A 26,006-nucleotide genomic window follows, 5' to 3' on the forward strand; every position below is an offset into this window, starting at 1 on the left:
GCCTGATGCAACTCCCATTTTTATGGACGAGTTCGTAGCAGCCGATGACCAAATCCCAGTGTGCTGTCCTTTTTCCTTATTCAGTCCTTTGCTGTATATTTTAAGGTTTAATAAACCTTTGAAAGTGAGAGTAATTTCTCACAAAGTTATGCTAAATTACTTAAAGTCAGGAAATAAATGCGAATATTTCAATAAAAACAGAATTTCAGGAAGACATTACTGGTGGATTCAGTCTTACAGAGACATTAAACTTAGTAAATCTTATGAACTTCTATTTTCACTTTTCTGATATTTCCACACTTTGATGTTTATGACCATCTCAATAGTCAGGAAATTTTCCTTGTGGGCCTGTCATATTTTTCTTTACTTACTATCACTTCAGGAACATTCACATGTTCCACAGCAACTAAACACTGGTAAGTAACAATACTGAGCAAAGTTATGATTATTAAGGTCCATATTTATTGAATTCTGCCCAAAACTATTTCCAGGAAAACACATCAACTCAGTAAGAAAAATAGTAAGTCTAATTACTATCTGCAAGGCAATTTAAAAACCAGTATCTCCAACTCTTTCATGAAACAAATTCAAATGTGCATAAGACTATGTGAGGTAGTGAAAAAGCCAAGGAGACTGTTGGTTTTCCACAGCCTGGTTTTTGGTAGAAGAGAGAGGCCACAAAGCCGGCTCCTGTGAGAAGCTGCTGAAGCTTCCACCATGTCTGGCAGAGCCAATCCCTGATGGCTCTGAAGATGGACATGGTGCTGGCCAAAGCTGGGCTAATGAGAGGGGTTGGTAACACCTCTGTGATAACATATTTAAGAAGAAAATCAAAACAAAGTGAGGTGCAGTTTTTTTCCTAGCCAGAGAAGAGGAGAAGATGAGAACATGTGAGGAAAACAACATGGTGACACCAAGGTCAGTGCAGAAGGAGGGGAGGAGGCGCTGCAGGCACCAGAGCTGAGGTTCTTCTGCAGGCCGTGGTGAGACTCTGGTGAAGCAGCTGTGCCCCTGCAGCCCTTGGGGATCCATAGGGGTTGCAGAGGTCCATCGTAGGGGGTGCCCATGCTGGAGTGGGTGGATGTCTGGAGGGGGCTGTGATCCAGTGGGAGACCTGGTGGAGAGAGTGGGCCCCTGCCTCCAGGGTGGAGCAGCCTGTCCTTGGAGGACTGCACCCTGGAAGAGTGACCCAGCCACAGCAGTGTTGGGAGGACTGTGTGCCTGTGGGAGGGACTCACACTGCAGCAGCTTTGATAGGGCTGCTGCTCGTGAGATTGGAGCCACATTGGGGAAGTGCATGGAGAACTTTCCCCTGTGGGAGGGACCCCATGGTGCAGCAGGGTAAGGACTCCTCTCCCGCAGCAGTGGAAGATCCGGGGTGACAAACTGACCAAACCCCCATGCCCGGTCTCCCTGCACTCTTGGTGGGAAGGAGGGAGGGGTGGGGGAAGAAAATGTGGTTTTAAGTGCCTATTTTACTTCTTATTATCCTCTTCTGACTCTGTTAGTAATAGATTCACGTTTTACCTTTAAGTTGAACCTGTTTTGTCCCTGGAGTGTTTTCTCCCAGTCCTTATCTCAACCCATGAAGCCTTCATTAATTTTTTCTCTCCTCTGCCCTCTCTCCTCTCCTCTGTGGTAGGGAAGAGTGAGTGAGAGACTTTTGTGGGTGCCTGGCATCTTTGTCATGTCAAACCACAACAGAGAGTTTTCATTCAGGACCTACCTGCTTCTTGCAACATCTGGGAAGAATTCCTCCAGCTACATCAGAAATAAGGCTCTGACATTTAACATGACACTGATAAATACCTTTCCTTTGTGCAGCAAGAGAACAGGTAAATAGTTAGGATTTTTTTTCTCTCTGGTTCCATCCTCATAATTCTATATTTAGGACAATGCACCCTTGTTAGATGCAGGTCTTAGCCATAACAGACTGAACTGGTGACAAGGAAACAAAGTATATGGGGGAAAGATATGTAAAACCACTGCCCGGATCAGCCTGGTTAAGTAGGGAGAAAATGTCAAGAAATAGTTGGCTGATAAGTTTGAGTTTTAAATATTTCTTTTCTCTCTATCATCTATGAATAGGGTTTCATGTAGATCATGAGAACTGAGTGCTGACTGCTTTGAGTAGAGAGGAAAGTGTACATCTTGCTTAATGCATTTTTCAACACAGAAGTATGAAACAATATGTCAATCACTAGGATCTCAAAAACAAATACATCCTATTCATGCAAAAGATCATTCTGCCTGCTTCTCTCACCGCAACAAAAGGCACCATTTCTGTATTTTCAATACTTTAAGTGATATCGCTAGACATTTCTAGACAAAGGATAGACACAAACACAACTGTGGTGAAAAAGATATGACACAAAAATATAGCCACATTAAACCAATGAGTGACTTTACTTTCATGTCAGCTAGGAGCATCAAAAGACAACGGTTGTTTTCAGAGTTAGGGAATTCTAGTACATTTACAGACGTCTTTACTTCACCCCTCTCATCCATCTGAAACTCACTTTCTCCCCCTTTCAAATAAAGTTTTTTGGGTCCCCCAATTTCCATTTCTCCAGTACACACAAAGCTTTCCTCCCTTCATAATCTTTAGAAATTACTGTATTTTGCTCTTCATTTTTTATTCTCCTTTGATTCTGAGATGAAAACAGAAAAAGGAAAGAGTATCACCAGATCAGTGCCCATGCAGGTTCAGAGAAGCACCTGACAAGAAGCACAAAAGTAACTTCTTTTGTTTACCAGAACTGAAACCAGATTATTGTACATTCTTCAACTTCTGACACAAGTACTGACATCAGGTATAAAATCTTTGGGCTGGAAGCTACAAGAAGATTTTCTGAAAACATTTTATAATTAACTGAATTCTGTTCACAGTTCCTTCAATGTGTCCAGTCACCCTGGAAAAGAGAGTGTCACTGCATCCACACCCTGCAACCCTGCACTTGCAGCAAAAGCCCCTTGGATACCATGGATTCAAATACCTGCCATGTGACTAAATATGATGACACATTGCCATGCAGCACCCACAAAGAAACTGCCTATGACTGCACTACTGCACAATAAAGCACTTCTAAGCTCTCAGTTCAAGGTCTACTTATTACTGCAACTCTGAAAGAATGTGCAAGTATAATAATAAAGCAATGTAACTGAAGAAGAATAAAAATTAATAAAGACAGTAGAATTCAGCACAGTCCAGTTCATGATATTTGTATTACTGGATGTTTCTAAACAAGAAATAGGCAGGAAGGACTATTACAAAATGTTGATAGTTTCCTAATAGAAGAAAAAAAAGGGACATTTTAGAAATGTAAGGGAAATTTAAGAAGCAGTTGGTAACAAACAAAAAATCAGAAGAAGTTAAAAAAACTGAAACCAGCCAACCAAGAACCCTCAGGAACAGAGAACAATAGAAAAAGGTGGGGGGGGAGGGCAGGGAGAGGGGAGGAGGAAGGGCGGGGGAGCAGAAGGAAGGAAAGAAGAAGAAAGGAAGACAGGTAGAAAACCTAAGCTGTTTTTCAGCCATACTGAATTTTAAAGAGTTGCAAGATTTAAAAATGCACAGGGCCTTTTTCTCCACAGAGTAAGAATCGTCAAAGACAAGTACGACAGATAGATAACTAGGCACTAATGAAGACTACAGAGACATTCTGCCACTGACTTCACTTCTCCCTACATAATTCTCTCCTCTATAAGCAATGTTTCCAGTGTTCATCTCACCTCTGTCCATCATAATCACATCCCTTCTCGTTCCCCTCTGTTGGCATTAGCATGACCACATATAGCAATCTCAGAATCTAAACTCTATTGACTAGAAGGAAAGTGCTTGGACTAGAAATGGACTGGAGGATGGAGATGTCAATTCGGAGTCTGAGATAAAAGATGAAGAGTTAGAATCACCAATTTTGCCTCATGCCATCAATTTTGTTTTTAAAATTATTAGCAAAACCCAAAGCAGCAGAAGACAGAAGTGGTGTGAACAGAAAGAAAGGTGACATAGTTACGAAATTTCAGTAGAAACCAGTCAATTAGGAAAGCAATAAGCATGGAAAATATCAATGTTCATGGATGGGCCAAACTTGCATGCATTGTAAGACAGGGCAAGATCCTTAAGCGACTAGCATAAAAGACTTCAAGAAACAGCCACAACATGTGAGATAAATCCCAATTTGATAAAGTGAGAGTCCACACATGATACACAACTGTAAGATTTAAAAACTGTATTTCAGCACTGAGCAGTAGTTACTCTTCAGGAAACATAAACGTATGTCATACAAAGGCCTGCAACCAATACAGTCCAACTGCTGTGTTTGCCGCCTCCATGTAAAATTTTGTCTGCAATGGAAATATGATTGAAGACAGTGAATTAAAACTAACACAGCTAGTCTAATTTTGAAACCACATATGTAGTCAAGAAGTCATTGCTCCCTTTCATTTAAAATAAGGAAAAAAATCTGTTCTACTTTTTTCACTAGAGAAAGCAATTCAGTGCAGAACTTCCTCAAAATCAAACCAAAACAGTATCAACTACAACGTTTAAAATCTAAGTCACACTGCAAAGCTGTGATGCCTGAAGTCATTAAAATTCATGCTTAATGCAACTTTTACAAATATTAGGGACAAATTTACAGAAAACCCAGATACTACAAAATATACCATAATCACTTTTTCATGGCAACTTGAGACTCTCATTCTGAATGTTTTCACTTTTACATTAAAATTTTAAAACATTTCATATTAATGCTTAGGCCTAGATTCAAATTAAACTTCATCTAAAGGAAGAACTACTGTTCTCTCCAGAGGGCTAAGAGATCCCTCCACAATGCAATCTTTACATTGGCACTGCATGCAGATACAAACTACTTAAAAAACACTGCATTTACACAAACATCCAAGAGCTGGTTTTCACTGTAATGTATCAGGCCACTGCAAAGCCCTTCACAGACAGGACTAGCATAATCTTTGTTAAAAGCCCTCTCAATGCAAATGAAAGCAAACCTTGCTGCAAGTTTGGCAGACTTCCCAATCTGTAGTAAACAAGTGGTCATCAACAAAAACAACCATAACAGGCAAAGGAGAAGTCCAATTACATTGGGCACAGGCTCAGCAGGACACACATAAACATAGCAGAAGACATCAAAAGAGTCTGGTTGGAAGAGGAAAAAAGCAATTTCAGTGAAGTCATTTCATTTCTTAGAAAGGCTGTGTAATCAGGAGTAAACAAAGTTTTCATTCAACAATTGTCACCTCAAGATGTTAAAACTCAAATTCAGCATTGATTAATAGAGTTTATATTTGCAGTAATTTCCCATAGTGTTGTTAGAAGTAGGATGAGAAATTAATATAATTCTGTTGGAAACAACCAAAGCCAAAGCCACAGTCACAGCCTTTCCCTATATGTTTGCTACAGTATTTGTGTCATTTGCATTGTGACAGCTCTCTTCTTACAGGTCTCCTGTTTCAAAAAGAAAGACAAACAATACTCATTTTCTTTATGGCCATTTACTACACAAGACTGAAAGAAAAGACAGTAGGAAGGGAAGAAGAAGAATAACAACCACCACCAATAAAATGAACTCTAAAGCCTTCTCCTTTATCCTCTGTGGAAAACTAAGAAGAGATGAGGGAGAAATACACTGAGTGTTGCACATCCTACACAGTCTCACTCCAGAGATACTTGGCTACATATTTATGACAGTTTATGTGCCTGGCCTCCGGACTGTGTGACACAAATAAATCTGCATTTAGTAATTCCCCTAGAGACAGATATCAAATCTGAAGGCTGACCTTATTACCCTTAAACATATCCAAGCAGTTTGTGGGCAACAATATTTTTAGACCAGAAATTAGTTTTGAAATTAACTTTGTAAATTTACTGAGAAGTATCATTCATAACCACAATTGTCTAAAAATAATTCAGATCTCCTAAGAAACACTTTGATTACATGAAGCTAATATCATTCTGGTTTAACATCCAACATCTCTAGATGTAAAATTCTTCAGGTCCAAAGTTCAACTATTACTGTACGGGTAAAATTCACAATGTGTAATTTTCTAGCATGTGAACAGGTCCTTGTAGAAGATACAGTAGTAAAAATTAAACCCTGTGTTAACTTTTACCATTCAATTTCTCTTCAGAAAAAGTTTCTATTCACACTGGTTTTATTGCTCTATTACATTTATACATAAATATTACTGTATTTCCCCTACAAAAACTATACAGCATGAAGAGAGATGCTGCGTAAGAAGCCACACTGGTAAAACAAAAATTGCTTGAAAAGAAGACTTACCACTTGTAAGGTCCCTTTTATGAAGTGAAGACTAGCTGTTTGGAGCCTGGACTTAAGGGCTGCAGTGTCAAGCTGAAAAGATTCTGCTTCTCTCACTAATATTTCAACTCTGGAAACTGCAAGTTGGTAGACTTCCATGAAACTTTGAATTACAGCCTTTAAAAAGTAAAGCAAACTTTAGTGCCAGACAAGCTATACTTAAATGCCAAGTAGCATACATCATTAGAGAAGATCTAATTTTTATTAATTGGAAAAATCAAACAAAAGTTGTAAACCAGGCACTTAGGTTGTAAGTAAGGACTTAAGCAGAGGTTGAACATGAGATTTTGTACTTCTTCAAAAATCTGAAATATTGATAGCTTTGAGGAAAAGCAAATGACTGTGTACTCCCATTACAAAGTGAGCTATTTTCAAACATGCAGTACTGCACTGAACAGTTGATACTATTTTTTATTTTATTTAACTACAAAACTCAGTGAACATGCAGTTTGTTTATAAAGAATCACTACACAATTTTAGGTGATTTTTCATACTTTCAAAATGAGTCCTCCCAATTCATGTTAAGAAAATTAATTTGTCAGAAACAAAAGAAATACTGTAAAGCTACAGATCTCTGGAAGCAAATAATCTAATTACAGTATAGCAGGGAAAATATAATTGTTTTCACGTATATAGTGTAAGAATGTCCCAATTGTGTAATATTGATCAGACTGATAATAAAGTTATCAGCACAAGAGAGAACAAATGATTTGACAATAGTGGTAACTTTATATATTCTAAATAGTCTAACACTTTTGAGATCATTGGTCTTTACAACTGGTTAATCACATTTTGTAAGTTACAGTTTTCCCCTTTGAAATGAGCCATAGCAAGCTGCAACTGTAAGAACATATAACAGATAAAATGAAATTGGCTTTCTGAATATGTCTGTAGTACAGACTTATAAACTATGGTACAACAACCAGACATTCACTAAGTTAACTGTTTTTAACTGTTTTCCTTTCCTTGTTCTCAAACACACTGCTGCTTTTCAGAATAAAGGTAACCACTGAAATCTATCAGGTTATTTTATTGTTAAGTGTAGAAAACTGCTATGGCAAGTCAACACCACCCTATCTTTTCTTATCAGAAAAAAAAATATCCAAAATGTTTTAAATGCTATGGTTCTAACCTGACAGTGTATTCACATAGCTCTGTAAGCCTGCCACTGTCAACGCTAGTCCTGCTTTTAATTTTTTTTATTTCACATTCAACACAACTAAAATGCTGCATCTATTCAGAAACAATACCAAGAAGGAGTGGGGATACATCTCACGCCACATAATACTGCCTGAGAGTCTTCAAATGGCAACAGCCCACACATTAAAAATCAGACGTGTTGAAATAGGACTATTACTTGGGCCTGTGACCCATTGCATAACTGTCCCGTTCTCGGCTGTTCCAATGGCCTGGAAAGGCTCGGGATGGCCTTGGACAGCCCACGCTCCAAAGGACGAAAAGAGTCTCCAGGTTTTTTCTCAGTCTTCAGTGTTTATTAGTTTTTATCTACAATATTTTCTCTCGGCCTGACAGAGGTCCGCACAGCAAGCCAGCCATGAGCACACAGAGAGCCCCCGGGGTGGTCACTTATCTTTATACCCAAAACTATGTATAAGATATTTACCTATTTTCCCCAATACCTTTCACCCTTATTGACAAGTGCACCTCTAGTAAGAACCAATCCCAAAGTGCCACCACCACCACAGAAGATGGAGGCCAAGAAGAAGAAGAAGAAGGACAGGGCACACCCTAATTCCTCCATCTTACTTTTCTAGACCCCCCTGTACCGAGATTCTAAAACCTGTGTTTCACACTATAATTAACCTATCCCTTCATCATTTATCCCAGTGAGATCCTCCCATCCTCATACAGGTGTCGTCTCCCGTGCAGGATCAAAGTCCAGCCACCAGACGCTTCTGGCAACATTCAGGACCTCCGAGCCCCCCAAGGGTGGTCTCAGTGACTCTGCACATCAGTCCTGATGTGCTGAAATCCCACACATAACAAGCTGTGTCTCATATCTCATAGAAAGAATCTCATGTGTTCCTTTCACACATGATATTTAAAGGTTTCACTGAACTAGAATGTAGAGACATTTCCTTAACTTCGTCCTTTTACCTCTGCTACTACAAAGCTAGTGAAGCCGCTAAGTCATACAGCTTCATCCTACATCTCCACAGGTACTCTAAGGCCATGCAGTTATCTGAAACAGCATTTTTAATTCATTGCTGACTTACACAGATATTTAATTTGTTCTCTCATTTAATGAATTTTAAAATTTTAAATCTAGGAAAAAATGTATTCGCAAACTTTTATTTTCACACATAGCAATTTTTTTAATAGCTTAGATTTCTTTTTAGTCCAGAAGAAAGTAGTTTTGCAGTTACTAATGGTTCCTTATGAATGTGGAAGATGGCATTTATGCACCCATTTGTACACAGTCGTTCCAGTATATCCCAACTCCCTAGCAAAGAGTCAGAGTTAGTTTAGGCCTTTCTTGCCTAAATTATTTTTAGGACTTCCAGGGGTGGCATGAGCATGAAAAATACTTATTCTAAATGCCATCTGGGGAAGGGCAAGTATGTTGGGTTTTCAGATGTGCCCCTGGAACGCACAAATGATTTTAAGAAACTTATGTCAGTCACAGATTGAGAGATCTGTCTTCAACAATTCAAAAGTTACGGTTAAGCCTGAAACACAAGGAATGGGCATAGAACCCAGCCACATGCAAGTTATAATATCCGTCACCTACACCTTAAAGGTATCTGTGTAGGAGTTCAGAACTTCAAATGAGATCCCTATTTGAACTTTACAGATACAAATATATCTGCAGCTCTGGAAACTGTTTCTGTTCAAGAAAGTCAGATGACAGAATTTCCCAGAATGCAAATCTGGCTGTGCAGAAATTTCTTCCACTCCTCCTAATGAGTGCTTTCTTTTGTTTTTAAGTACACATAGCAGTAAGATATATATATATATAGTTTTTAAGTATACATAACAATATGATGTTTCAGCAACACTCCTGATTAATTTTTAAAACATAAAATTTGCCATTTGTACACTTTTGCATGGTCTGCATCTAAGCAAGCACTTCTCATTTTGAATATGCTGGTAATAGTGTGACATTAAAACTGAGAACAGACCATAAAACAATAAAAATTTGTCTTCAGTTACACACAAAATGTTTCAAGAACACATACCAGAAAATTACTTCTGTTCAGAAAGGCAAGACATAGTGATCCCCAGACTTACAGGAACCAATATTACTGCAACTCATTCTGAAATCTAAAACATTTTTAGATGAGAATTGTAGGAAAGTTAGGGGGGAGAAGACTTAATTAAGGAGGTCACAGAAACAGTGGAGTTGAAGAATACTGATTTTAAACATTACTGGGGCTAGGTGTTCCTCCTTGCTTTTGCAAGGGGCTTGGACCAAAGGACCATCAGAGGTTCCTTCCAACCTCAAGCAAATGCAGCAGTTAGTACAAAGTCATCCTAGAGACTGAACACAAATCCAGTGACTGAAACTCACCTAGGATTGTCAATTTTAAGAGCAAAAATTGTACATAATTGCTTCACAATAATCAAAAACAAAAAGAAGAAATAATCAGATGCTGAATGGGTTTTTTACAGCAATCTCTTTCCTTTCTTTTCACTCCACTCAATGTTTTAATGTATAGAGGATGTCAATATCAATTATGACATCAACATCCTATGTCACATAGTACTGATATGGCAGAAGCAAATGGTAGGAGTGCTTTTAATCCAAAAGTGTCTGTGAGAGGAGACCTGTGCTCCAGCACTAAGACAAGACACAGGCAGCTTCATGAAAACTTCAGAGGCATGAATTCCCAGGTAACTGGCTACAAGTCACAAGATAAAACTATATTCTTAGAGTTGGCATGGAAAAAGGATGCTTTTAGGCTGAAGATGTTGGACCAGGGAGAAAATGTACAAAAGTGCCCAAATTATCTTTTCAAGTATAACTTTCAATGGACAGATTATTTTAAGTCTAAATACTTCTGACAATCTCTTTTTTTACAGCTACTGAACAGTAGCTGTAAAACAGTATCCCTATCCAGAAAACCCCTAAGAGGGAGAGTCTTAGGAGTCCCTAAGACTTTAACTGTCTTTGAGATCAAAATCAGTTTGTTTTTTTTTTTTAAATCAGGTCACATCATAAGGGAACTAAGTATTTTAAACTTTAGATCTTTACTCAATTAGAAAAAAGGCCTCTGAAGATTTTGAGTGGAAGAAGGCCTTTATGACCTTTCAGAGAGGTCTCATCTGTAATATATGAGGGTATGCATAAAAAGTTTTGGCTTTGGCTACAAGTCGGTGAGGAAGAGAAACCGAAGTTGAGAGAAAAATAAAATTAACTAAGTTGATGCTGTTTATAAGCTACAAACCAGTGAACATCAGAGCAAAAGAGCAACATTTAAGTCACGCCTTCTTTCCCTATATTAATCTTTAAAAGGACTGAAAACACTTGAGCTTTGGACAGTTCTCCAGGGGACATGTAAACCCATGTTTTGTAACAGCCCATGCATGCACTTTTGAATAACCAGTCACTGTCTAATTCTGTACACCATTTCTATAGCCAGTAATTTTCAGGTGGATGGTGCTACAGATGCCATAAAACTGCATTTGCATGTATTGCTGCCTGTAAATCTACAAGACTGAAAGACTTCAATCTCCAGTACTTTATTTCAAGTATTATTTCATCTGAAATACTTTATTTAAAGTGAAAAATGGCTAATACTGACAAATTACACAACAATCTTCAAGAAATTGGAAACACAAAAAGAAAACCAATCTTTTTAAAAAATTAATTTCTGAAATTCAAAGGTTATTCAAACTTTAGCTGTTCTCATTGAAGTTATAGTAGAAACATACAACAAGAAATAGAGATCAGCATACGCAAATTAGCAGAAGACTTCTCATCAAAGTGTTAATGTATTTATCATACATTATAAAAATGGCCTTTTAAATTCCCACCTAAAACACTAAACATGTTGTCTCCCTTGTGCTTAGTGTTTGGATATTGAGAACAGAGTTTAAAAAAATTATATGGATTATGAGTTACAAATTGTAGTTAATGAAAATTTCCATATAAAGTTTTCCACTATTCTAAAGTTATAAATAAAATACTAACTTATTAAAAATCAGTTTCTTTATTTTCATATCAGTGCTATTATATTATCTCAGGACTTATTTGGCATGCTGTTATCCTAGAACTGCATCTCATGTTCGAAAGAAATAAACCTAAAGGAAGGTTTACTGTGCTGAAATGATGCTTATTAAAAGGTGTCAAAAAGAATAACAGCCTGACAATATAAGCATTGACTTTGTAACATCAGATGGAGCAGTCAGAATAAAAGGCCATCTACTTTATATAACATACTTTAAAAACCAGAGACATACAGAAAAGTTGTAATTCATGTTTGACTGCTTGGCCCTTCTTTCAAGAATTATTCAACTAAACAGTGTTAGCACATAGCAAATTACCACAGGACTATGTATACAAAAAGATAAAAAAGAACAAGAGAGGGAATAATGAATGAACTTCATAAGAATGAAAGATTAACACTGGCTAACTAAATTAACAAACTACTTACACAAGAATCTGAAAAGACTGAGAATTTCATTCCTGGTACAGAGTTTGGCTGAACTGGAATTCAGGCAACAACAACTGGCAGAAAACAAAACTCCATGGAGTGGGGTTCTGTATGTGTATCATTACTGCCTTGCTTTGAACTAACATACATAAGATTCATTAAAATGAGTCCAAAAAACAAAACATACATCAATTAGTTTTTGTTTTCAGAAACAAGATTTCAGGATAATTATTATATCTTTAAGAGAGCTATATTTTGAGATGAAATTATTGCAATAAATTTTCCCCATACATTTGAGCATTTGAAAATCCATCGTGGCTGCCTTGACCCATAGTACAAAACATCTAGTGGCATCAGTGAAGGATATAAATACAGCAGCTTCTCTGGAATGGGGGGAAAAAACCTCAAGGGAAACTGCATTCAGCAAAATTGCACTTTTGCAGCTGTTTGGCACTTCTTTAATGATCTATTCTCCTTGTATCTCATTTCAACACTAAACTTTTTGTTCAGTTCCATTCAAGCGTGGCATGCACAATTTAAATGTGCCAAAAAGCAGGTCAGTTTTGTTACAACTTTTTTTTTCCCCCAACAAAAGCTGACTCAGTGCCACACACGGGGCCTAACTCTATCCCCTTCGCTTCAATAACAATTACTTTACCCTGTAGGTCTCAGCAGATAACCCAAGGGAATGAAGCTCTAAATAAAAGGCTAGATTCTCTGCAAGAGGTAATGACATGACTTCCTACAAGAAAATTGAAAGAGAGCATTGAAATTGACAGCGACGCTAGAGAAAGTGCTTCTACTGGAAACCACAGTGGATGAGCATAACAACAATTGCCATGAAAATTATTCCAAAGTGTAAGACTTTCAGAAATTACCTCAATCTTTTAGAAACTGATAAATTAAGACAAATGTGTTTAGTTGGTATGACCAGGCAGAAAGCATCCTGAGAATTTTATAGCCAAGGAGCTAGCTACCTGCAGCATTGATTATTTAGAAATAACTCCAGAATAAGCAAGAAAATTGTCCCTTCACAAAATTGAGGAAATACCAGTTTTTAAAGGCCAATAAGACCTGGTCTTTATATGCAAAGACCATTCTCACTGTCTATTGCACAAAGTCAAGCATAGTCGCATGCAAAATGTAAAGGAGAAACAATTCTGGCCCCAAAGAATTTGTAGTTTAAACTACAAATGGGGAAAATGCTACCACTCTTCCCATCCTCTTAGAGTCTTGATTCAAAATGAATATGTAAGTTTGTGAAGAAAGGTTAGAATTTTTCAAGGAAGTGACTTTAGGGAGAAAGAAATGGAAACTGAAAGAAGTTTCAGGCTGGTATCCTGTCTTCTTCTCAGTGTATATCAGCTTCTTTTGCAGTGTATATTCTAGACAGGGATGAAAGAGAGAAGGGTAGTCACTGACACTACTATAAAGCCTACATTTTAAGTGAGCATGAAAATCTACCTAATGCAAGCATAATGCATTATCACTGATGAGAAGAGACAAACAGCAACAGTTACTACAGAAAAGTCCGGATGCAGTCTTACTACAAAACACAATGGTATCCAATCACACAATCAGTGTTGAGGGAAAGAAGAGAGCAAAACTTCCCATCAAAATTCACGTGAAATGTCAAGTAAAGTACAAATTGTCTGAAACTCGATGGTATTGCCTTTGGCCTATTGAAGTGACATCTTGGAACCAGAAAAAACCATACAAATGTTGAAGTATAGAATTCTGTTTCCCAAAACCGAATATATGTTACTAAAATAAATTTTAAAAAGCATAGTCTCATTTTCTCATTCCTTAAAATGACATATTATTCCTCATATCTTACATATGGATATCTTATATAAACAAACCCATTTTTATAAATAAATGTTACCTAAACACTAAGCCTTAATTGCCTAAAATCTATGGATTTACTATGGGTGAATGTGTGGAACATTTCAAGGACGGGACAGAAGCAGATGTTAAGCTATCAGATTGTGAAGTAGAAAAATCTAAAACAACTTCACATGGAATGTAAATGTGAGGTAAATATGAGATCTGAAAAACTCTTCTGCTGTTTGAAATGCTGTCTACAAACTGTCCTTCATAAGTAATTAATTCAACTATTTGCTAAGATAGTAGTTTACTGAAAATTAGAATATTATTTTTCATTGGTTTTAAATAGTACTCTCTTAACTAAGACTGATTTCAGTTACTTTTAGAAAAGAAATATGTTTGCGAAAAAAATACTTAGTTTTAACTGCTGTAGAAAAAGCCTGTTGCTGACTCCAAGAGAAATAATCTGAGATCATACAGATATTTCCTTAAATATTTTGGCTAGAGTATGAAGTACTATAGATTATTCCCTTCTGGCCACAAGAAGCAGCTTTAAAATTGTATATTAAAACATTTTCAAAGTGAATTAAATATTTTACATAAGGATAGAAAGGGGAAATGCATCCACTTTTTATTTTCCACACAAAAAGCTGAGCATAGTATATGATCTAGTTGCCATTTACTAAGAGAGACCAAGGTCTCTTCCAGCAGGTTTAGTCAATATGACAACTGTGATTGTATGGCTCACACATTAATACTCACTACTGAGTCCTAATCCCTGTACCAGATTTTAGGTGAATGCCCAAGTCTAAAGAGCCTAGGGGCTAGAAAACTGTGCAAAGTTATATGAAACACTTGCTTCATTTCTTCTGTTTTTCTTAAGAATGCTCATGGTAGCACTGAATTTTAATTCAACAAAAGTATTTAATCCTACATAAAGCAATATTTTGTAGTTTTGCAAGGAAATTCTGAAGTATACCTGTTTGGTTGGATCACAAATTAAGTTTTTCACTTTGGCTTCCAATTAATTACACAAATTCATGATGGCAGTACAGGAAAAAGCAGTAATCCATTTGCTTTCAAGAGTTATTTATGCTATGAAAATGTTTTATTAGAAATTTCAGTGACAACAGCTTTTGTTCCAAAAGATGAGGAGGAAATTTAAACACAGTATACCTAATACCAAATCTCACAATGAGCACAGACATTAGCAACCCTCTTTCCAAAGTAAATGTCTGACAGAAGGAGCATCATCACTAAGCTTGAAAATTTGCTATCCTTAAAGGTTAGTATTATATAAATAAAATATTTTTTCACAAAGTTTGCTTTTAACCACTATAATCTGAGGAAGATCAAATAAAATCATCCCTATCATCTCTGAATATTTAGTTCTAAAACAATGGGTTTACAGCTGAAGAAAACTCTTGTTGGGAAAAAGTGATTGTGTTTGTCTGTCTTTTTGCCCTTTGTCATGTGAGAGATTAGCTTAGCTCAGAAAGGTATATATCCCAACCAACACAAGCTAAAAATCGGTGGATGGATGAATGAGACTCCCCTATACTGAAGTCTGGCCTCTGAGGTCAAGAATCTAAGTAAGAATGCTTTTTTCACTTAGAACAACAGCAACTTTGGTTGAAAGAGCTGGGTGATACATCTGGCCCAGGTAGCTGGACAAGCAAGCCACAGATTGAGATGTAATCTGAGCTCTGGGTGGGAGCCTGTGAACTGCCAAATTTCAGGATAACAAGGAGTATGAATATGGATGACAGCAGCCAGGTGAATGGATGGTGACAGACACATCAGGAGCTGGGAATTGCCTACCTTTGGGATAACAAAGGAGATGAAGATTGGTGACATCATCTAGGTGGATGGAAACAGAGAGCGGGGACAGAAGCTAATGACTCAGGAGGAAGAGCAAGACTTGCATGCGGGGAGACTGAGGCTGTACAAGATCTGGGGCTCCTTTGCTGGGGGTCTTGCCCAGAGGGACCAGCTCGAGCTGTTTCTGTGTTACTGCACTGTGAATAAATGGCTTTATGGACTGAGACACGTGAGACACTGCTATGGGACACCTGGGAGCTGCGAGGAAACTGCTGTGAGTGCAGGTGAGGGTGGGCTGTGTGAGGAGTCAAGCAGGGCACCCATCAGCTCGCTGGAGCCACCCACTGTGAAGGGCTTCACTCCCAACAGTGAAAGCCTCTGACGTTGGGAACTGTCTCTGCCAGAGTCTCATGAATGGCCAGACCGGGAAGTTTCCTTAACAAAAGAGAAGAAGACACCAACTTTTCTGATGGTAGAGCTCTTATTTTGGAAGACATGACTTTCTGCTTTGTCTTCAGCAAATGCACCAAGTGCCTTTTCAGTAAGTGGGAACTTATGATAAGACTGCAGAATGTGATTTGGATTATTAGGTTGGGAGCCTGGCAAGTAAGGCCATTTCCCTGGTCTGGCCAAGAGTCAACAACTAGATCCAATTCCTTAGAAGCATAAGATATAAAGTGACTTTCTGAATTCTATTTATAAAACTGGATGCTTATAGCAACTATGTAAGGAGAAAACTAAGGAGGATAGGCAATGTTGAGGTAAGTCTGCCTAGAAAGCATAAAGTATCCTTCAGTAATAGAATCAGAAGTAAAACATCCCATATCATGGGGGGTTGTAATGAGATTGAGAAGGCCCTTTCTAATCTTTCTACTGAATTTGGTAATGACTGGCATCACAGTATCATGTACTTGAGTGGTGACCTTAATGGTGGATAAACAAAAGCAGATGGCTCTTATCCATGGATCCTAACTGAAAGGCCTAAATTAACTTAGGCCATCCTAACTTAAAAAGAGCTGAGAGAGTAGCATTTTTCGAACTATTTCTGATGTTAATTCACCACTATTTCTTTTATCCATTTTTCAGAGTAGGGCCACTACTTGCAGGAAGGTAATGTATGAGTAATTGTGCCTATGAATGTTGGTAACAGAGAAATCACTTCCATAGCTTACAAACTCCAGAAACTATAGATGATTTCTACCATTTTCAGAACATCTGTCAATTACAATGGTGAAGCCTGGGAAAGCTGGAGACATTTTAGCACTGCTTCTTATACTCTTATTATTTTTTGTCCTTTTCCCTGCCAAATCTAAGTAGGGACAACCAGCTTACTGCTATTCTATGTGCCCTCTAGGCATAAAAGATTTATTCAATCCCACAGTCCATATCTCAAAGGAGTAAAATTTGTGGCAAGTCTCATGTGGAATAAGACAGAAAAAATTGAGCATCTAGGACAGTGACCTTTTCCAAGGTCCAGTCAAACATCACATTTTGTCATGTAGGGGAATCTCTGCTCAAAACCCAGTCCTGTGGTCTTTGGAAGCATGTGTAAAAACTTGAGGATATAAACTTCAACTTGTAACTTTTTGCTTGCACACTATTAACCAAAAAACAAAAATATCTGAGATTGGAAAACTGCATGGAGGGAAAGTCTAGCACTATACACTGTGTCAATGGCAGGTCTCTCCCTTTAGTATTTTTCAATTAAGATGAAGAGAAAGAGGGGGATCCACCAATGGGTGCTGGTAGTGGAAAAGAACAAACAATCTGCCACTTAACAGAGAGAAATTAGAACTAAAATAGTCCTCAGGCATTAAATGTACATCATAAATTTGTCCACACAGGTGGTAGGGATTATTCTTCTCTCCCAATCTTTAGTTTAGAACTGCTCTTTTACCAAAAAAATCCTGATGTTGAAGCAATCCAGAGGAATCTCAAGTTCTATCAAAGTTCCAGGAGGATAAACAAAATTTTATCATTCCATGGATATTATCTTCTTAAAAGACATAGAAGATCCAATCCTTTACATATAAACTTGCCAACATACAGTCTGTGTATCCTTATTATTCAGATTTACACAACAGTTACACATTCAGCTTATTTCCATTAATTAGAGCACTCTCCAGCTGTCTCCATTCCCTCCTCACCCACTAATTTCTTACCACCTTTTGCATTTAACAGGGAGAGTTCAAAGATGAGAGACAAGACCATAATGAAGGGAGAGTTCTAAAATCATATAATGAAATTGGGTACTGCAATGGACAAGTACTGAGTGCCCTATTTAAAACACATTAGTCCTGGCCACCTATAGCACAGATGTTACGAATCCAAGAATTTGTGGTTTTCGCAGTCCAATATAATGTTGGAGTTTGTGATCCTAGGATACTACCAACACATGTCACTAGACAAGCAATCAATTCAGTAAATGAAAAATCAAGACAGCAGCTTCAAAATAACTCGTTATGATTACTGCAAAATAATAATGTAAAAAAAAATTTGCAGGTAATAACATATGTGGATATATAAGCCAAAATTTATACAACCCTTTCTACCAAAAAAACCCCCAAAAAACCACTAACGACAAAACACCACCAAAATTCTCAACAAAACCCCCCACCAAAATTAATTCGTGACCAATTGTTAGGATCTGGTAAAACAAAACTGTTTAACTTTCAATCCTTTCAAAACTTACTGTCTTCAAATTTTACCTCAGTTGTATTGCTACCCCAGTCTACTTCTCCAATACATGATAAATGGGGTAATAAGAGAACAGCCTGTTTTTTATGCCAAGTTTTATATTCTGAAAGATTTACCGTATAATCCTTAAGTTGCATATTCACTACTATATTTTTGTCTAACTCCTGTCACTTATATTGTCATGCAGAAGGGCAAATCAGGGTCAGTTTATATAAGCAGCATCAATCTGAAAAATCTTCATCAGTCTTTATTTCAAGGCATTATGCAAAGAAAGCTTGACATTAAGAGAGCCTTAACTGACAGCAAATGAAATCAATCAGCAAATCACTAAGCCATAATAAACTCACTCAAGTTGTGGATAACCCTTCCTCTCCCAGGTCTTTAACTACAAGGTCCACCAAAATACAGTATCTGGGCAGCAATGTCTCCTGTGATTCCATTACAAAATTCTTGTACTAATATAGTGTAATATTTAATAATTTCTTCTTCCTCTGTAAACAATTGATAAGAATAACAAGAAGACATGTTTTATAATAATGGACTACTAAGCAGTTAAGCAAAAAAAAAGACTAAACAAGTCTCAGCATTTCAGCAAGAAGGTTTTTTTTAATGTAAGAACAGAAAATGGTCTGATTCTGTTTCTGTTACTTAAACATTTGTGTAATATAGTCTATTGTCTTATGAAGTTCTATTGTTTAGGCTCACTTGCTCAGCATTTTTTTAGTTTTTGAAATTAAAAGACCCAGTACAAAAAATGTAAGACTCCAGACAATTCCAATCATTCATGGTCTTCACTTCATGAATTTAATTTGTAACCCACATGATTACCAACAATTAAATATCTATGCTTCTTAATGGACTTGTCTGCATCGCAATAGTACACAGTACACACTCTCTAAAAATGAGTCAAATTTACACTGTTGCTATCTGTGAAAACTACTCCTTTTCTGAAGATGCTGTGCACAGACAAACACATGCAGTTCTGAAAGACAGGATTTCTGAAGTAAAAATATCTGCCTAACAAGGTGTTATGAGAACTATATTTGATATCATCTGTGATAAAATGATGCTTTATTTTTCAATTACATCTATTAGGAGTCTGCTCTTATTGACTGAGGCAGCTCTGGATACATATTGGGATCACCATGACTCTAGAGTAATTTTTCTCATGAAAGGACATTGACTAGTAAACAGGAAAGATGCCTCCTGCTAAAACATGCAGCAACCTGGTAGCCAGGTGAAAAAATAATTCAGGATTACAAGCAGAAGCAAAACTAAATAAATAAACTTAGTCAATTAAGATTGTATTTTACACAGTTCTTAAAGAGCTTTTTTGCATATTAGCACAGGTAATTCCTAAGACATCACCCACATGCAACAGATATAAATATATGAAAGAGTCTAAGTTGACAAAGACAGATAGTGACATGATTGCTTGATAAGGCCAAAAAAGTAAAACTTCCATTGAGAAAGGTTACTGAAAGGCTAAATGATTATATACTAACTTTGGCATTCAAGATAATAATGAAAATCATCATCTTAGCTGCAGTTTTTGCAAAACTGGTAGTGCTTACAAAAGGGGCTGGACAAGAGTTAGTACAGGCACAAAGAGAGTTTTCAGTAATTGATTAATTGGTGATTACAGACACTGACTTTGATATTTATGGTCCCTAAGGCCAAGACTTAGCAGGGCTGGAGTGCAAGAGTGTTCCAGCTAACTACAACACCCTCTGAGAAGGTTCTTCATATAATCTGTCCTAATTTAGTAGGATGAAGAAAGGCAACTGAAGAAATAAAGAAGTGCTAGGGTGACTGAAAAAGTGAGGGAAAGAGGCTAATGGTAAGGAGCAGAGAAAAAAGGGAAGGAGAGAGGGCCTGTATGGGAAAGGAAAAAAAGACTGCTAACAGAAATGCTGTGAAGAGGAAAGGAAGCTGAGCAGTTAAGTGGTGGAATGGAGAAACAGTGTGAAATTCAAATTATAGAAGGAAAATTTCCAACATCACTGGCAGTTAGAAGAGATCTCATTTTTTAGCATATTAAACAATATTTTCCTAATATACATTATTCTTATGTCTTAAACTAATTATACAGAATTATGGTAAAATGGCTTCCAAATATTTAGCAGCATGATACAACATATCTGGAGACATGACCCCAGATACCAGCTGAACTCTTTCATGAAGGTTAAATTAGAGTTCTCCACTTTACATCTCTTCAGCCTGGTTATTCAGACTTTACTTGGATGTCAATCATTGCTAAAGTCCTACACCAACTTTATTTTCCTAGATTGATGATAGCAATAGGTTAGGTTTGCAAGAAGCGTTGCCCCACTCTAATGCTTTTAAAACATTTACTTATTTATGAGTACTTCAACTCAAAATGAAAGTGTAAAGTAGCGTAATAAAGAATCACTTTTCTCTTTAAACAGTGTATTTTAGACAGCCTTGTGGTCAGTCCAGAAGCACCACATTTTGACACTAGGTATGAGAGTAGTCCTTTTGGCAAGCAAAAGAAAAAATTAGTCCTTTTGGAGATGGGAGGGCAGCCCAGCTGATAGCAGCTGCTAAACTCCTGGACAATGAAGACCCAGTTTTACTTGACAAGAAACAGCAATGTGATACCAGAGGAGGCAGCATTCTGGCCTCTATAATTCAATTGATAGTTCCTTCTCTGGTGAAACAGTGTAAAATTAAAAGTAATAAATGTAAATAAAAATAAAACACTACAAGAGTGTGCATGATGCATCTTTAAGACTCTAGAAACCATTTCTTCTTTCTGAAGTATTAAGATAATTTTCTTTTTAACAGCCATGTTAATAAAAGAAAAAAAAATTTAAAACAAAAGTACAAGATTTAAAATACTAGTAATATTGTTTTTAAGCAGCTGCTCTACGATTAATTCAGCTCATTAAATCCTCTTACCAGAATTGATTTATGTTTGAAAGACAAGCCCTATGCACAGGATAAGATCTGATGACAGAATTATAATGTTACCTTTGAAATCACTTGCTTCCTCAATTTGGTAAGAACTTTTTTATTGACAAGTGAACACACAAATGAGAAAGTGTTTATTATTTGGAGGAAAATTATCAGCAGAATTATGCATATCTTTCACCATCTAATCTATCAAGCATAAATCTAAAATTAATAAACAAGTGAAAAAAAATACAAATTAGGAAGCTCCTAAAACTACATTTATGTTTGTCCAATTAATTAGAAAAAGTGGACCTACAGCACAATTATATAATGCATGACTAAATCATGCATGAATGCATAAATGGAAAAAACCTACTTCGTCGTAAATTTATAGTGATTAATGCTAACACTGAATATATGTCAGTACTTGACTGTATTACTTCTAAAACTATAAGCCTTCATTTTATTACTGCACTTTTCATTTTAAATGACCTCAAAACACCTAAGAATGGCAAAGAAGTACATATAAATCCCATGTTGACTTCCTAAACCTGCACGAACGGATGGATACATGCTGAAAATAGAGGGAGCAAGACAGGGCAGGTGGAAGGGAGAGGCAGAGGGGCAGGAGGGACAGAAAGACTGATTCAGAGCAAGGAAGACAGAGTGGGAAAGAGGCACAGGAAGCAGAAGAGAGAGAGAGGCCCAGGCAGTGTAGCACATAGAGACTGACTGAAGGAAAGCTCCAGAATCCGCAGTGCAGAGAGAGCAGGGAGAGGGAAAGCAAGAGTGGGTGCACGTGGTCAGCGTGCACACAGCAGCAAGTGCATAGCCAGGAGTGCATGCGTGCAGTGGGGAGCATGCAGAGAGGACACACAGACAGGCAGCAGAGAGCGCGTAGCAGAGACAGACAAAAACAGAGGCAAGACAAAGTGAAAACTTAACCATCTCAAACCCACCTGGAGAAGAAAATCACAGAATTGGTATTGCTGGAAAAGGCCTCCAAGATCATCAACCCTTGACTGAACACCACCACACCAACAAACCATAGCACCAAGACCCACATCCAGCTGTTCCTTGAACGCCTCCAAAGATGGTGATTCTACCATATTCCTGGTAAGTCCATTCCAATGCCTTACCACCTTTCTGTTGTCCAACATGAAACTCCACAGGCACAGTTGGAGCCTATATCCTCTTGTCCTGTTGCTAGTTGCCTGGGAGAAGAGACTGACTACAACCTGACTATAACTTCCTTTCAGGTAGCTGTGGAGAGCAATGAGTTGCTGGAGGTTAAGACGTTTTGTTTTTTTTAATTTCTCTCATGAAATTGTCTCCCATTTGTTGCCTATGAGATGTTAATGAGAATAGTTAAGAGACAAAGGATGTGGCTGGGAGGAAGAGGAGAGGGAAGGGTGCAGTTTGCTGCTGTCTCTTGGCTGAGGGGGTCTCTCTTGGGAAGTGCAGAGAGACCACGAGATTGTGGCTGGGGGTGAGGGGCTGGGCTCCTGCCTCGCTCCCACTCTCTCTCTCCCGAGCGTACGATTTCTGTGCCGGGCTGTTAGGCCAGAGGATTCGCTGCCTCTGCAGACCTTTTGTCTTTCACTACATCTCCTTTTCATGGGTGAGGGTCCACTTACAAGAGCAACTGTTGAACTGGGAGCTTTCTAACATCTGACCTCACTGGGAAGGGGACCCAATCATTTCCTGGAGGGAGACTTCCCTGGAGGCTTGTAGCACCTGCCTGCAGCAACCTGCCTGCCCTTCCCCAGCCCTGTTGGTTTCTGATGCTGCCCAGCTCTGCTGTTTTCTGCCACTGCTTTGGGTTTTTTGCTGCACCTTAACCTGATACTCCATGTTCGCCAGGGCTTCTGCAGCTCCTGCCAAGGCTCTGGAGTCTTTGTTTTGGAGTCTTTGGTGGCCACCCTAGGTGTGGCCACTGGCTGCGTCTGCTGTTCCAGCTGGCTGCTCTGAGGGTCTGCTGCAGTTCATTTTGCCATCCAGAGGGGCACTGGGCTCGGCGGCCAGTGGGGTTTCTGAAGGAAGCCCCGTTCGCCGGCCTGCCCGCCATTGCCCACATGAGGGGAGCACCGGGCTCACGCACAGCGCCCCCTGCAGCCGCGGGCAGTCCCCGCACCCGCCCTGCCCGCCGGGAGCCAGCAGCGCCCCTGCTGGCTGCGAGCGGAACTGCGCCGGCGGGGAAGGCGCCTGCGGCCCAGAGAGGGCCGGGAGCGGCTCTGGGCTCTGCTGCTGTCAGCGCCGAGCTGCTGCTGCTGGTTTGTCTTGTTATACACACACACATACCGTAATAAAGAACTGTTATTCCTTTTTCTATATCTTCGCCTGAAAGCCCCGTAATTTCAAAGTTGTAATAATTTGGAGGGAATGGGGTTAGATTTTCCATTCAAAGGGAGTTTCTCACCTTCCTTGACAGACACCTGTCCTTTAAATCAGGACAGGAATCCTCTGAGCCTCCTTTTTCCCAAGCTACACAACACCAGCTCCTTCAGCTACTCGTCATAGGAGTTGTGCTCCAGACCCTTCTCCAGCTCTGTTGCCCTTCTCTGGACATGCTCCAGCCTCTCAATGTCTGTCGGGTAGTGAGTGAGGGAGGGGCCCAGAACTGGACACAGCACTTGAGATGTGGCTCCACCAGTGCTGAGTACAGGGGGACAATCCCTGCCCTGGCCCTGCTGGCCACACTGTTGCTGATCCAGGCCAGGATGCCATTGGCCTTCTTGGCCACCTGGGCACTGCTGGCTTGTATGAAGCCACTGTCAACCAGCACTCCCAGATCCTTTTCCCAGGTCTTTTCTGTGTTCAACTAGTATCTGAAGTCATGTCTTCAGATAGGTTGGATCATGCTGATAAATATTTAGAAGTCATTTTAGCAGAAATCAACTATAATTCCTTTAAAATGCAACATTAACATATGTGTCTGAAGTACCTAAATTTGCTTCAAGAAGTTTCTTTCGTACCAGTTTCTACCCTTGTGTGTCTACCTCTCCAAACAGAAGAAACGTAAACTTAATTACTTATACATAGACATTTAAATCCCATTGGATTTATTTGGGGGATTTATGAATTGTCTTTAGGTAATAATGCTTGGCATTAGTATCAATTACATTTTCGATGTAAAAGTAGTTGAGACAATTCAGAATTATTTTTCTGAATGCCCACTTCTTCTGTGAGCCAAAAAAGAAGAGAGTTAAGATTATTAATTAACTTTATTCCCATTTTAAAGATGTAACCCAATTGAATTGTGTATTTCCTAAAGAGCTGATAACCTCTACTGGTTAATTTAAATAGTCATCTGCCAAGCATGACTACCAGAATTAGCAATACCATTTTAGTTGCCTGCTGAACCCTATATCCTGTATTCATAGGAGGCGTCACATATGGCTCCACTTTTTCTCTCCAGTAGGAATATCAGGGCATGGCCAGAACAGCACACTTTAAATGCTGCATTCACTGTGTTACAGGTGCTTGAAAACAATAGATAATTTTCGACTTTCAAACTTAAATAACAAAATAGCACAATTTTGTGACATAAATTTCTTCCCAGCAATTAAATATCAGGTGAGACTTTTTCAAAGCTACAGCAATCATATTTTAATCTTAGAGATATTACACCTTTTTCATTTTTTATCCAACTGAAGTGACATTTTCAAACTACTATAGTAATTCTTCTGCAGTCCTCAAGAATTTAACAAATGCCTACAAATTAAGTCATACTTTCACTACTTGCATGGGGCTTTAGAAGATGCTTAGTGCAAGGATATGCTTGTTGAATAACTTAACATTTCAACCTACTACATAACTTTGCAATTTAAGAGCCATTCCATGAAGTGCAGGCTTTGGAGAAGATATACAGAATGGTGTCTCCAAATATTTTATTTCATTACCTTAAGGCTGAAACTAGAGGGTACAATTTTTTAAAAGATACATGCCACTTCCATACAATGAAGAAGCGATACATTCAGACCAATGGATATATAATTAATTATTGATCTCAATCGCCTACTACAAACTGGATGCATGAATAATAAAAATAGGACAATGTCATGTTCTGTCAGTACGCAACAGTTCCAATAGCCAGTGCTTCACTCCTATCACACTGTCAAATTTAAGATCTTAATTTTTCATGCAATTAAAAAAATATACTATCAAATACCAATAAACTTAAACTTGGGAAAAAACTCCTGATGTCTAACACTTGTAGATAATAAGGCCTTTAACTGAGTCCTACTTACCACAGACTAACTATGGCAGTTCTAGAGAACATGCAGGCAAACAATTCCACTGGTTCTAAAGAGAAGTGTCCATAAAGTAATTTCTCACAGTTTACTTCATTCAAAATTACAGGATTGCTCTTAATGTAGTTTTGCATGGAATTAACATCAATTAACCAACGCCCAGCTACAAAAGGAAAATTTCATAAGAAAATCTTTACAGTGTGCTTAGAAAGTTATCAAAAAGGCACTATGTAACTAGAGATAGGGAGAGAAGAGGAAGAGAAGCAAAAGGGAAAAGGAGAAAGGGAAGGAGGAAAGGAACCTCACAGTAATACAAACTGAACAATTGGAGCCGTTTGTGTATGCACAAAGTAACCAAGTGTAACTGAAGCTGTCAGGTAAACAAAAAGTAGGTTTACATCACTGCACTACTCGTGCAGCACATGCATTACTATGGGTTAGCTATAGCACAAGTACTCTGTTCAAATGAGAAATGCAGTTTTTATACTTCTGTCTCTATTCTTAGAAATAATGACAGAATTGACTATCTTGGA

The 26,006-nt window shown here is 38.3% G+C and overlaps 1 protein-coding gene across 1 annotated transcript in view; it reads right to left on the reverse strand.

Annotated features, from left to right (window-relative positions):
- The window catches only part of CCDC171 (coiled-coil domain containing 171), a 153,982-nt gene that overhangs the window by 15,889 nt on the left and 112,087 nt on the right, over window positions 1–26,006 (reverse strand). The window contains exon 24 of the mRNA XM_058044445.1: window positions 6,303–6,458. Coding sequence (XP_057900428.1) covers window positions 6,303–6,458 — 156 coding nt within the window. The remainder of the gene's footprint in view (window positions 1–6,302; window positions 6,459–26,006) is intronic.

This window comes from Melospiza georgiana, chromosome Z (assembly GCF_028018845.1).
Source record: "Melospiza georgiana isolate bMelGeo1 chromosome Z, bMelGeo1.pri, whole genome shotgun sequence".
Classification (NCBI taxonomy): Eukaryota; Metazoa; Chordata; class Aves; order Passeriformes; family Passerellidae; genus Melospiza; species Melospiza georgiana.